A 13,715-nucleotide genomic window follows, 5' to 3' on the forward strand; every position below is an offset into this window, starting at 1 on the left:
GTATGTGCAAAACATGGGACGTGCTGGAATTTGCCCATATTTAATGCACACACAATATTGCTGGCGTTGTCCGATGCCACAAATCCACAGGAGAGTCCAATTGGGGTAAGCCATTCCGCGATGATCTTCCTCAGTTGCCGTAAGAGGTTTTCAGCTGTGTACGTATTCTGGAAAGCGGTGATACAAAGCGTAGCCTGCCTAGGAAAGAGTTGGCGTTTGCGAGATGCTGCTACTGGTGCCGCCGCTGCTGTTCTTGCGGCGGGAGTCCATACATCTACCCAGTGGGCTGTCACAGTCATATAGTCCTGACCCTGCCCTGCTCCACTTGTCCACATGTCCGTGGTTAAGTGGACATTGGGTACAACTGCATTTTTTAGGACACTGGTGAGTCTTTTTCTGACGTCCGTGTACATTCTCGGTATCGCCTGCCTAGAGAAGTGGAACCTAGATGGTATTTGGTAACGGGGGCACACTGCCTCAATAAATTGTCTAGTTCACTGTGAACTAACGGCGGATACCGGACGCACGTCTAACACCAACATAGTTGTCAAGGCCTCAGTTATCCGCTTTGCAGCAGGATGACTGCTGTGATATTTCATCTTCCTCGCAAAGGACTGTTGAACAGTCAATTGCTTACTGGAAGTAGTACAAGTGGGCTTACGACTTCCCCTCTGGGATGACCATCGACTCCCAGCAGCAACAACAGCAGCGCCAGCAGCAGTAGGCGTTACACGCAAGGATGCATCGGAGGAATCCCAGGCAGGAGAGGACTCGTCAGAATTGCCAGTGACATTGCCTGCAGGACTATTGGCATTCCTGGGGAAGGAGGAAATTGACACTGAGGGAGTTGGTGGGGTGGTTTGCGTGAGCTTGGTTACAAGAGGAAGGGATTTACTGGTCAGTGGACTGCTTCCGCTGTCACCCAAAGTTTTTGAACTTGTCACTGACTTATTATGAATGCGCTGCAGGTGACGTATAAGGGAGGATGTTCCGAGGTGGTTAACGTCCTTACCCCTACTTATTACAGCTTGACAAAGGGAACACACGGCTTGACACCTGTTGTCCGCATTTCTGTTGAAATAGTTCCACACCGAAGAGCTGATTTTTTTGGTATTTTCACCAGGCATGTCAACGGCCATATTCCTCCCACGGACAACAGGTGTCTCCCCGGGTGCCTGACTTAAACAAACCACCTCACCATCAGAATCCTCCTGGTCAATTTCCTCCCCAGCGCCAGCAACACCCATATCCTCCTCATCCTGGTGTACTTCAACACTGACATCTTCAATCTGACTATCAGGAACTGGACTGCGGGTGCTCCTTCCAGCACTTGCAGGGGGCGTGCAAATGGTGGAAGGCGCATGCTCTTCACGTCCAGTGTTGGGAAGGTCAGGCATCGCAACCGACACAATTGGACTCTCCTTGTGGATTTAGGATTTCGAAGAACGCACAGTTCTTTGCGGTGCTACTGCTTTTGCCAGCTTGAGTCTTTTCATTTTTCTAGCAAGAGGCTGAGTGCCTCCATCCTCATGTGAAGCTGAACCACTAGCCATGAACATAGGCCAGGGCCTCAGCCGTTCCTTGCCACTCCGTGTGGTAAATGGCATATTGGCAAGTTTACGCTTCTCCTCCGACAATTTTATTTTAGGTTTTGGAGTCCTTTTTTTACTGATATTTGGTGTTTTGGATTTGACATGCTCTGTACTATGACATTGGGCATCGGCCTTGGCAGACGACGTTGCTGGCATTTCATCGTCTCGGCCATGACTAGTGGCAGCAGCTTCAGCACGAGGTGGAAGTGGATCTTGATCTTTCCCTAATTTTGGAACCTCAACATTTTTGTTCTCCATATTTTAATAGGCACAACTAAAAGGCACCTCAGGTAAACAATGGAGATGGATGGATACTAGTATACAATTATGGACGGACTGCCGAGTGCCGACACAGAGGTAGCTACAGCCGTGAACTACCGTACTGTGTCTGCTGCTAATATAGACTGGTTGATAAAGAGATGTCGTAGTATGTATGTATGAAGAAGAAAGAAAAAAAACCCACGGTTAGGTGGTATACAATTATGGACGGACTGCCGAGTGCCGACACAGAGGTAGCCACAGCCGTGAACTACCGTACTGTACTGTGTCTGCTGCTAATATAGACTGGTTGATAAAGAGATGTAGTAGTATGTATGTATAAAGAAGAAAGAAAAAAAAACCACGGGTAGGTGGTATACAATTATGGACGGACTGCCGAGTGCCGACACAGAGGTAGCCACAGCCGTGAACTACCGTACTGTACTGTGTCTGCTGCTAATATAGACTGGTTGATAAAGAGATGTCGTAGTATGTATGTATGAAGAAGAAAGAAAAAAAAACCACGGTTAGGTGGTATACAATTATGGACGGACTGCCGAGTGCCGACACAGAGGTAGCCACAGCCGTGAACTACCGTACTGTACTGTGTCTGCTGCTAATATAGACTGGTTGATAAAGAGATGTCGTAGTATGTATGTATAAAGAAGAAAGAAAAAAAAAACACGGTTAGGTGGTATACAATTATGGACGGACTGCCGAGTGCCGACACAGAGGTAGCCACAGCCGTGAACTACCGTACTGTACTGTGTCTGCTGCTAATATAGACTGGTTGATAAAGAGATGTCGTAGTATGTATGTATGAAGAAGAAAGAAAAAAAAACCACGGTTAGGTGGTATACAATTATGGACGGACTGCCGAGTGCCGACACAGAGGTAGCCACAGCCGTGAACTACCGTACTGTACTGTGTCTGCTGCTAATATAGACTGGTTGATAAAGAGATGTCGTAGTATGTATGTATAAAGAAGAAAGAAAAAAAAAACCACGGTTAGGTGGTATACAATTATGGACGGACTGCCGAGTGCCGACACAGAGGTAGCCACAGCCGTGAACTACCGTACTGTACTGTGTCTGCTGCTAATATAGACTGGTTGATAAAGAGATGTAGTAGTATGTATGTATAAAGAAGAAAGAAAAAAAAACCACGGGTAGGTGGTATACAATTATGGATGGACTGCCGAGTGCCGACACAGAGGTAGCTACAGCCGTGAACTACCGTACTGTGTCTGCTGCGACTGGATGATAAATAATGATATAAAAAATATATATATATCACTACTGCAGCCGGACAGGTATATATATTATATAATGACGGACCTGCTGGACACTGTCTGTCAGCAGAATGAGTTTTTTATAGAATAAAAAAAAAAACACCACACAAGTGAAGTCACACGACGAGTGTTTAACTTTTTCAGGCAATCACAATATAGTATACTACTAACTATACTGGTGGTCAGTGTGGTCAGGTCACTGGTCAGTCACACTGGCAGTGGCACTCCTGCAGCAAAAGTGTGCACTGTTTAATTTTAATATAATATGTACTCCTGGCTCCTGCTATAACCTATAACTGGCACTGCAGTGCTCCCCAGTCTCCCCCACAATTATAAGCTGTGTGAGCTGAGCACAGTCAGATATATAATATATACATAGATGATGCAGCACACTGGGCTGAGCAGTGCACACAGATATGGTATGTGACTGTCTTGTACTCCTGGCTCCTGCTATAACCTATAACTGGCACTGCAGTGCTCCCCAGTCTCCCCCACAATTATAAGCTGTGTGAGCTGAGCACAGTCAGATATATAATATATACATAGATGATGCAGGCATGCAGCACACTGGGCTGAGCAGTGCACACAGATATGGTATGTGACTGAGTCACTGTGTGTACCGTTTTTTTCAGGCAGAGAACGGATATATTAAATAAAACAACTGCACTGCTGGTGGTCACTGTGGTCAGTCACTAAACTCTGCACTCTCTTCTACAGTATCAGCCTCAGGTCAATCTCTCTCTCTCTCTCCTAATCTAAATGGAGAGGACGCCAGCCACGTCCTCTCCCTATCAATCTCAATGCACGTGTGAAAATGGCGGCGACGCGCGGCTCCTTATATAGAATCCGAGTCTCGCGAGAATCCGACAGCGTCATGATGACGTTCGGGCGCGCTCGGGTTAACCGAGCAAGGCGGGAAGATCCGAGTCGCTCGGACCCGTGAAAAAAAACATGAAGTTCGTGCGGGTTCGGATTCAGAGAAACCGAACCCGCTCATCTCTAGTGGAAAGGGAGGGTTAGGGTTAGGCTGCAGTTGGGGAGTTAGGGTTAGGCTGCGGGAAGGGAGGGTTAGGGTTAGCCTGCACTGGGGATTAGGGTTAAGCTACAGGAAAGGATGGTTAGGATTAGGCTGCGGGAAGGGAGGGTTAGGTTGCAGGGGGTGTTAGGGTTATACTGCTGGAAGGGAGGGTTAGGGTTAGGCTGCAGTGGGGATTAGGGTTAAGATGCGGGAAGAGAGGGTTAGGGTTAGGCTGCGGGATGGTGGGTTAGGGTTAGGCTGCAGGAGGGGGGGGGGTAGGGTTTATACTGTGGGAAGGGAGGGTTAGGGTAAGAGTAAGGCTACGGGAAGGGAGGGCTAGGGTTAGGCGGTGGGAAGGGAGGGTTAGGGTTATGCTGCGGGAAGGGAGGGTTAGGGTTAGGCTGCAGGGGAGATGGTTAGGGTTATGCTGCTGGAAGGGAGGGTTATGATGTGGAAAGGGAGGGTTAGGGTTAGGCTGCAGTTGGGGAGTTAGGGTTAGGCTGCGGGAAGGGAGGGTTAGGGTTAGGCTGCACTGGGGGTTAAGGTTAAGCTACAGGAAAGGATGGTTAGGGTTAGGCTGCGGGAAGGGAGGGTTAGGTTGCAGGGGGTGTTAGGGTTATACTGCTGGAAGGGAGGGTTAGGCTGCAGTGGGGATTAGGGTTAAGCTGCGGGAAGGGAGGGTTAGGGTAAGAGTAAGGCTACGGGAAGGGAGGGCTAGGGTTAGGCGGTGGGAAGGGAGGGTTAGGGTTATGCTGCGGGAAGGGAGGGTTAGGGTTAGGCTGCAGGGGAGATGGTTAGGGTTATGCTGCGGGAAGGGAGGGTTATGATGTGGAAAGGGAGGGTTAGGGTTAGGCTGCAGTTGGGGAGTTAGGGTTAGGCTGCGGGAAGGGAGGGTTAGGGTTAGGCTGCACTGGGGGTTAAGGTTAAGCTACAGGAAAGGATGGTTAGGGTTAGGCTGCGGGAAGGGAGGGTTAGGTTGCAGGGGGTGTTAGGGTTATACTGCTGGAAGGGAGGGTTAGGCTGCAGTGGGGATTAGGGTTAGGCTGCGGGAAGGGAGGGTTAGGGTTAGGCTGCGGGATGGTGGGTTAGGGTTAGGCTGCAGGGGGGGGGGTTATACTGTGGGAAGGGAGGGTTAGGGTTAGGCTATGGGAAGGGAGGGCTAGGGTTAGGCTGTAGGAAGGAATGGTTAGGGTTATGCTGCGGAAAGGGAGGGTTAGGGTTAGGCTGCAGTTGGGGAGTTAGGGTTAGGCTGCGGGAAGGGAGGGTTAGGGTTAGGCTGCACTGGGGGTTAGGGTTAAGCTACAGGAAAGGATGGTTAGGGTTAGGCTGCGGGAAGGGAGGGTTAGGTTGAAGGGGGTGTTAGGGTTATACTGCGGGAAGGGAGGGTTAGGGTTAGGCTGCAGTGGGGATTAGGGTTAAGCTGCGGGAAGGGAGGGTTAGGGTTAGGCTGCGGGATGGTGGGTTAGGGTTAGGCTGCAGGGGGGGAGGGCTAGGGCTAGAGTTATACTGTGGGAAGGGAGGGTTAGGCTGCAGGTAGGGAGGGCTAGGGTTAGGCTGCGGGGAGGGAGGGTTAGGGTTAGGCTGCAGGAAGGGAGGGCTAGGGTTAGGCTGCGGGAAGGGAGGGCTAGGGTTAGGCTGCGGGGAGGGAGGGTTAGGGTTAGGCTGCAGGAAGGGAGGGCTAGGGTTAGGCTGCGGGAAGGGAGGGTTAGGGTTAGGCTGCAGTAGGTGTTAGGGTTAAGCTGCGGGGAGGGAGGGCTAGTGGGAGGGAAGGGGGTAGGTTAGAATACTAAACATAAAAGTGTTGGGATCCTGGCCGTCGGGATGCCGGTATTCTAAGCACTGGAACCCACACAACCCATTTATTCATACACAGATAGGTTAATCTATTTTTACGAGTCAAGAATGTTATCTCACCTGTTTTCACAGACAGAAATCCTGAGAATATTACCTATTGGGGGTACTATTGGAGAGTAATACAATAGAGTAGTTGCCCAACCAATCATCTTATAACTGTCATTTCAAAGACTGTGCTATATAAATAACAGAAGATGATTGGATGCTTTGGCCAACTTCTCCACTATATGACTCTCCAATGTTTGAGACATCTCCCCCTGTGTATATTGATGTAAATTATTATCCAGATAAATTCAACTGTTAGAAATTATTATTTTTTTCCATCACCTCAGAGATTTCCAAGCGGGAGGAGGTGGAAGCCGTGACGATCATAGAGACACCCCCAATGATTGTGGTGGGCATAGTGGGGTACGTAGAGACCCCTCGGGGCTTGCGGAGTCTGAAGACCATATTTGCAGAGCACATCAGCGATGAGTGCAGGAGACGCTTCTACAGGAACTGGTGAGAGCAGGGGGAAATGCACGATTTCTGGAGGGGTGAGGGGAGGGGGGGGGGGGTTCCAAATGTTTGATTTTAGAGTGATTGTCGCCAGCTCATGAAGGATGCATAATTGGCATGTAACAAGCTACAGTATGTATACCTACTGATCACGGTAAGCAACTTGGGATGTACAGCAGCTCCATTCCACCCTTTATGCTGTATGTAGTAGCCGCTGGCCAGGCTGTGGAGAAGGGGGGTTTCTGGGCAACTGGAAACCCCCCTGTATTTGCCTATGGGTGAGAACAATCAGAGCAATCTTACATCTGGCCTTATTTTACAATCTCCTTTATTCTGCAGGTACAAGAGCAAGAAAAAGGCCTTTACCAAATATTGTAAAAAATGGCAGGATGCGGAAGGCAAGAAGCACCTGGAAAAGGACTTTGCAACCATGAAGAAGTACTGCAAGGTCATCCGGGTCATCGTGCACACCCAGGTGAGGAGCGTTGGTGGACGAAGGGCAGGAGACTGGCTCATGAGCTCAGTAGTTTGAATCGTTTTCTCTTTGAGTCAGTGTTCTGACTATCTGCCCCATGCAGATGAAACTGCTGTCCTTGCGGCAGAAGAAGGCCCACGTGATGGAGATCCAGCTGAATGGTGGAACCATGGCCGAGAAGGTAGACTGGGCCCACGAGAAGCTGGAGAAGCAGATCCCAGTCACCACTGTCTTCTGCAAGGATGAGATGATCGATGTCATTGGAGTCACCAAGGGGAAAGGGATGAAAGGTGACTACATATAGAGATTGTCGACAGCGCTTACTAGATCTGTCGTTGAAACCTAGGGCCTAATTCAGATCTGATCGCAGCAGCAAATTTGTTAGCAAATGGGCCAACCATGGTGGTCATTCCGAGTTGTTTGCTAGCTGTTTTCGTTCGCCGTGCAGCGTTTAGGCAAAAAAGCGGCACTTCTGCGCATGCGTATGCGGCGCAATGCGCATGCGCAACGTACTTTTACAACAGCTGATGCTTTTTCACACAAGTTCTAGCGAAGCTTTTCAGTCATACTGCTGGCCGCAGAATGATTGACAGGAAAGGGGCGTTTCTGGGTGTCAACTGACCGTTTTCAGGGAGTGTGCTGAAAAACGCAGACGTGTCAGATACAATCGCAGGCGTGCCTGGGAAAACGCAGGCGTGGCTGGGCAAACGCAGGGCGTGTTTGTGACGTCAAAACAGGAACTGAACAGTCTGAAGTGATTGCAAGCTAGGAGTAGGTCTGAAGCTACTATGAAACTGCTCAAAAATATTTTGGTGCCGCACTGCGATCCTTTCGTTCGCACTTCTGCTAAGCTAAGATACACTCCCAGAGGGCGGCGGCTTAGCATTTGCACGGCTGCTAAAAGCAGCTAGCAAGCGAACAACTCGGAATGAGGGCCCATGTGCACTGCAGAGAGTTAGATTTGGGTGGGGTGTGTTCAAACTGATGTCTAAACTGCAGTGTAAAAATAAAGCAGCCAGTATTTACCCTGCACAGAAACAATATAACCCTCCCAAATTTAACTCTCTCTGCACATGTTACATCTGCCCCACCACAGTGCACGTGGTTTTGCCCATTTGGTAACAAATTTGCTGCTGCGATCAGATCTGAATTAGGCCCTTAGGGGGTCATTCTGACCTGATCGTAGCTACGATCATCTTCCCAGCACAGCGCCAGTCCGCCCCGCATGTTCGGCCGCCCCCCGAGGCACAAGTACAAAAGTATCGCACAGCGGCGATGCTTTTGTACTTGTAGAGTAACTCCCAGCCAGCGGGTCTGGGACTCCAGGTCGACAACAAAAAGGTCGACACACCTTAGGTCGACACCAATTGGTCGACACACCTTAGGTCGACGTGGACAAAAGGTCGACGTGGACAAAAGGTCGACAGGAACAAGGTCGACGTAGAAAACGGTCGACATGAGTTTTTTATGTTTTTTTGGTGTCGTTTTCTTCATAGAGTGACCGGGAACCCCAGTTAGTGCACCGCGTCCCCCACATGGCTCGCTTCGCTCGCCATGCTTCGGGCATGGTGCCTTCGCTCGGCACAGATTACCGTTCCAATCGTAGTCCACGTGGATCGTTAAGTATGAAAAGGTTCCAAAAAAGAAAAAAATTGTGAAAAACTCATGTCGACCTTTTTCCATGTCGACCTTGTTCCTGTCGACCTTTTGTCCATGACGACATTGTGCACACGTCGACCTAAGGTGTGTCGACCAATTGGTGTCGACCTAAGGTGTGTCGAGCTTTTTGTTGTCGACCTGGAGTCTGGATACCCCAGCCAGCGCAGCTCCTGCGGCTGGCTGGGAGCTACTCGTCACTGCCCGGCTCACTGCGGCTGTGTGTGACGTCACGCAGCCGCTGCGGCCTGCCTCCCGCACGGTCCAGCCATGCGTACGTTGGCCGGATCGCGCTCACAAAACGGCGGCCAAACGCCATCGTGCCGTCCCCTCCCGCCCAGCGGCCACCTCTGCCTGTCAATCAGGCAGAGGCGATCGCTAGGCAACGACAGCCGTCGGCTGTCAGCCATACGCCGGTGCACTGCGGCGCTGGCGCATGCGCAGTTCTGACCTGAACGCTGCGAAGAACTGCAGCGAGCGTTCAGGTCAGAATGACCCCCTTAGTGCATTGCTATCAGTTGTACACATAGGGGAGTCAATCGGTCAACACCATATGGTCGACACTGTCAAATGGTTGACAGGTTCAAATGGTCGACATGATAATGGCATACCCTCCAACATTTTACGCATAAAAAGCTGTACAAATTAGAAAAGGGGGCGTGGCCACGGGTAAAGGGGGGGTGGCCACGTCCCTTTTCCTATACTTTTAATGGAAGTTTGGAGAGTCAAAAGTCGGTACAGACCATAAAAAAGGTCCTGTACCTGCCAAAAAGGTACAGGTGGAGGGTATGTAATGGTTGATACAAGTTTGTTTGTTTTCTTGCATTTCTATCAACTTTTTCATACTTTACCATCTTCTATAAAGCCATTTACTGAAATGTTCTGGTTTATGGTACCGTCAGTATACTCATTCTTTACCACTCAGGTGTAACCTCACGCTGGCACACTAAGAAGTTACCCCGTAAAACACACAAGGGGCTGCGCAAGGTGGCTTGTATCGGAGCATGGCATCCAGCTCGTGTTGCCTATACCATAGCCCGGGCTGGCCAAAAGGGCTACCACCATCGAACCGAGATCAACAAGAAGGTAACTCATAGATATACCTGTAACAGACGGATGTAAAAACAACGCCCCTTAGTGATCTATAGACAACCTGAGCAATGTATAATACACTTATTATGAGACTTTCCATCTGTTGGAAGTGCTATGTGTGCAGATGTTGATACTAAAGCCTTTTATAGGCAAACACCAGTTACTAGACCAGTGGTGTTGTTGTTTTTTTGAAAGATAGCAGGTGCAGCCGTACTCACTGTTACACACTGGTTCTCATGGGGTGGTGCTTCAGTGGAGCAGTGTGTCATACAGCTCACTAGCCAGTCAGTGTATGTAGGCACTGGGAAGTGCTGCAGGGGCACCGGAATCCTTGTGGATTGCAGGTAATCCCAGGATGTATCTTTCACTGTGATGCTCTAACACAGTCCTACACAGTCTGCCTCCCGCACCTGCTCAGTAGTGATCTTGGCATCCATCTTGGGATAGGGCTTGAAGCCTCCCTGTAGAACAGGAAGACTGGAGTCTGTGTGGTAGAGCACTCCTCTTATAACACTACGAAATCAGATTTCACACCTCACCATTCAATAGACTGCTTTTATGTGTCTCTTTCCCATAATCCCTTTATCTCTTGCCAGAGCCTTGTGCTCGCACAATACAATAGATATGGTGCATGACGTAGTGGCTGGAGAGTGGGGAGTGATTATAGGACATCCTTGGAGATAAATCAGGGTCCAGAAAGCAGGCAACGAGGTAAATGTAACACCCCGTCTGAGCACCTGACATTAATTAACCAGACGACACCCTACGCATTTTTATATCGGAGCGCAGTGGTGGTGGCACAAACTATGGGGCTGATTCTAAATTGGGGGGAGGAAGTGCCTTTGCACCTTGGTAAAACCATGTTGCGTCACAGGTGGGGGAAAGTTATAATTTGGGAGGTGTGTGACCAAACTCAAGCTGAAATTACAGTGTAAGTATATATATATAGAGGCCCCTTCCTTCAACATGGCTTGTCTAAGGGAAAAGTTACCTGTGTTTTTTTGGCTTTGCCCCTCTGGGATCCGGTCTGAAGGTCGACAATGTTTAGGTCGACCACTATAGGTCGACAGTCACTAAGTCGACAGGGATGGGAGGTCGACATGGTTTCTATGTCGACATGTGCTAGGTATACAGGTCAAAAGGTCAACATGAGTTTTTCACTTTTTTTCTTTTTTTGAACTTTTTCATATTTAACGATCCACGTGGACTACGATTGGAACGGTAATCTGTGCCGAGCGAAGCGAGGCACCTTGCCCGAAGCATGGCGAGCGAAGCGAGCCCTGTGAGGGGACATGGTGCACTAATTGGGGTTCTACGAAGATCACTCTACGAAGAAAACGACAAAAACAAACAAACCTCATGTCGACCTTATGACCTGTCGACCTAGCACATGTCGACCTATAAACCCTGTCGACCGTCCATCCCTGTCGACCTAGTGACTGTCGACCTATAGTGGTCAACCTAAACATTGTCGACCTAGACAGTGTCGATTTGATCATCCACACCCGCCCCTCTATCAGTGTTAGCTTCACTGTCTACATTAATATTGCATACTGGAGAAAATAAGACATAGCATTGCATCTGTGGTTAGTTACATGACAATACACAGCTGCCTGAAAATAAATGTACCAGAGTGACTACTCGATTTGCACGAAGTGCTCTGCATCATTAGCCGGGACTACTTTCCCTAAGTCACGTCAGGCTCGTTATTACACATCAGCAGGATACTTACCTCGCATCTCACTGCATGCAACCTTTATGTTTTCCCCACAGATTTATCGTATTGGCCGAGGTATACATATGCAGGATGGTAAAATTGTGAAGAACAATGCGGCAACACAGTACGATATCACAGACAAGTCCATTACACCTTTGGTGCGTATACAGTGAGGCGTGCCTACCCTCTTAGAGCGTTTTCCAAATTGTTGGATGTATTTTGCAGCCTGAACCGCGTATGTAGTTACCCCAATACTCCATACAAAATAAATTCATAACAAGTGGGGGTTAGGACTGGCGCAAAGGTTAATGTGCAAATAAATATACAGTGCAAATATGTGATGGGACATTACAAACTAGGGCACGAGGCACTGTGGGGTAAATTAACTATAGCTTTCAATACAGAGAATTGGCGATGTTGCCTAAAGCAACCAATCAAATGCTGTCTATCATTTCTCTATTGCTTTTTAGAAAATGATAGACAGCATCTGATTGGTTGCTATAGGCAACATCACCAATTCTCTGTTTTAGAAGCTTTAGTAAATGTACCACTGTGTGTAGGTCACGTCACACTTTTATCATATTCCATCTCCTTCTCATTTTATCCCCAGGGAGGTTTCCCACACTACGGGCAAGTGAACAATGATTTTGTCATGCTTAAAGGCTGCGTTGTGGGGAGTAAGAAGCGGGTTCTTACTCTCAGGAAGGTGAGTGTTATGGAGACGATCCCAGTCATCCAATCAGTCGCGGGTTTACAAAGCTGCGTATAAAACTGCCAGTGCTGTGCTCCCCCCTCTGTTTGGTGTGTATGTGTGTGAATCCCCTTCTCCTGCATTCTGTTAGCGCTTGACAGTATTTCCTATTACTGTTTCATGTCTCAGGCCTGCTGATGTGCAATGTTTTACCTTTTTATTCTATTTTGTATGATTACAACAGTGTACAGGTTTACAATAAAGTATGGAGAGTGATAGATTGCACGGTGATAAAGTACCAACCAATCAGCTCCTGTCATTTTCCAAACACAGCCTGTAACATGGGAGTTGGTTGGTTGGTACTTTAGCACCGTGCTGTTTATCACTCTCCAAGGCTTGATAAATCTGATATTACCTAGATCAGAATCAGATATACATCATTAGAGCTGGTCGGCACAGGACCTTTAGCTCCCTGAGGCCGCCCTATCCGCTACTCCCACCTGTAACATATTGTAGCTGTGCTAGACCTGTGACAGAGGAGATATGGTAGCCCTAGTCTACACCAGTAATCTTGTTGGGGGTTTGACTTAGTAACGGACCATGTTTTATTTAGATGGTGGAATCCAGTAAGCTCCAAAAAAGTCAGGAGGTTGTATTGTATCAGGCCGCAACAGCCCAGCCCAATCCATTCTAAATCGGTGGTAGGAAGCACGGCTGGATGTAAATGGCACGATCGATTGGCTGAGAGGCTTTCGCTCAACTGGCCAGTGTGTCTGAGAGAAATATGCTTCATCTTACATTTTACAATTTCCCTGTTTTATTAAATGAGCTAAGAAAAATAAAGCAAGTACTCTGCAAGGAAAGAATTGGCTCCCAATATCTGCCAGCTACAGGCAGAGAAAAACAAAAGGGATTTTCCCACGCACTCTGCTGGCTGTTAGTAAGAAGAACTATATACTATGTAATAATAGAAAATGTAGAGCTCTTCGTTACATATGTTTTGCTACAGGCAGAGGACTGCTGATCTGCTGATCCAAACGCTAAGGGCGGTATCCAATTAGCCGCAAAATCACATAATTTTTTTGCGCAACTTTTTTGCGTATATCATGCGAAAATTGCCATGAAAATGGCTTTTCATGGGTATGTGCGCTCCAGTTTTACGCCCTGTCATATTCCAAATGTGCGAAAACGGGGGGGGGGGGGGGGGGGAAATAAGTGAAAAATCAGGGTGAAAATGGGGAAATCAGCCTGTACCTCAAAAAATGCTAAACTAACATAGGACAACAGTATAGAAGTGTATTATAGGTCATATTAAATACATTTGGGGTACTTAAATTGGGTCAAATGGCTGTTACATGTATTTTTCTTTTAAATGGAAAAATATTATAAAGCTATTTTTTTTTCCAGTAAAATGAGTGCTGAAATTGAATTCGGGGTACATAAAAATAGGCATAAATATATATTTGGGTCATTTTATGGGACTTTAAAAAAAAGTGTAAACAGACTGACTACTCCCACCTGCTAGACTAAAAACACTTGTCCCACTCATAAAGCACCCCAATATACCTATCCT

The 13,715-nt window shown here is 48.0% G+C and overlaps 1 protein-coding gene across 2 annotated transcripts in view; it reads left to right on the plus strand.

The window, feature by feature from the left end:
* Positions 1-13,715, plus strand: part of RPL3L (ribosomal protein L3 like) — a 46,852-nt gene that overhangs the window by 14,524 nt on the left and 18,613 nt on the right. For both annotated transcript variants that reach the window (XM_063934931.1, XM_063934932.1), the window contains exons 3-8: positions 6,346-6,514; positions 6,851-6,986; positions 7,090-7,276; positions 9,568-9,728; positions 11,508-11,609; positions 12,062-12,157. In XM_063934931.1, coding sequence (XP_063791001.1) covers positions 6,346-6,514; positions 6,851-6,986; positions 7,090-7,276; positions 9,568-9,728; positions 11,508-11,609; positions 12,062-12,157 — 851 coding nt within the window. The remainder of the gene's footprint in view (positions 1-6,345; positions 6,515-6,850; positions 6,987-7,089; positions 7,277-9,567; positions 9,729-11,507; positions 11,610-12,061; positions 12,158-13,715) is intronic.

Source organism: Pseudophryne corroboree, chromosome 7 (assembly GCF_028390025.1).
Source record: "Pseudophryne corroboree isolate aPseCor3 chromosome 7, aPseCor3.hap2, whole genome shotgun sequence".
NCBI lineage: Eukaryota > Metazoa > Chordata > Amphibia > Anura > Myobatrachidae > Pseudophryne > Pseudophryne corroboree.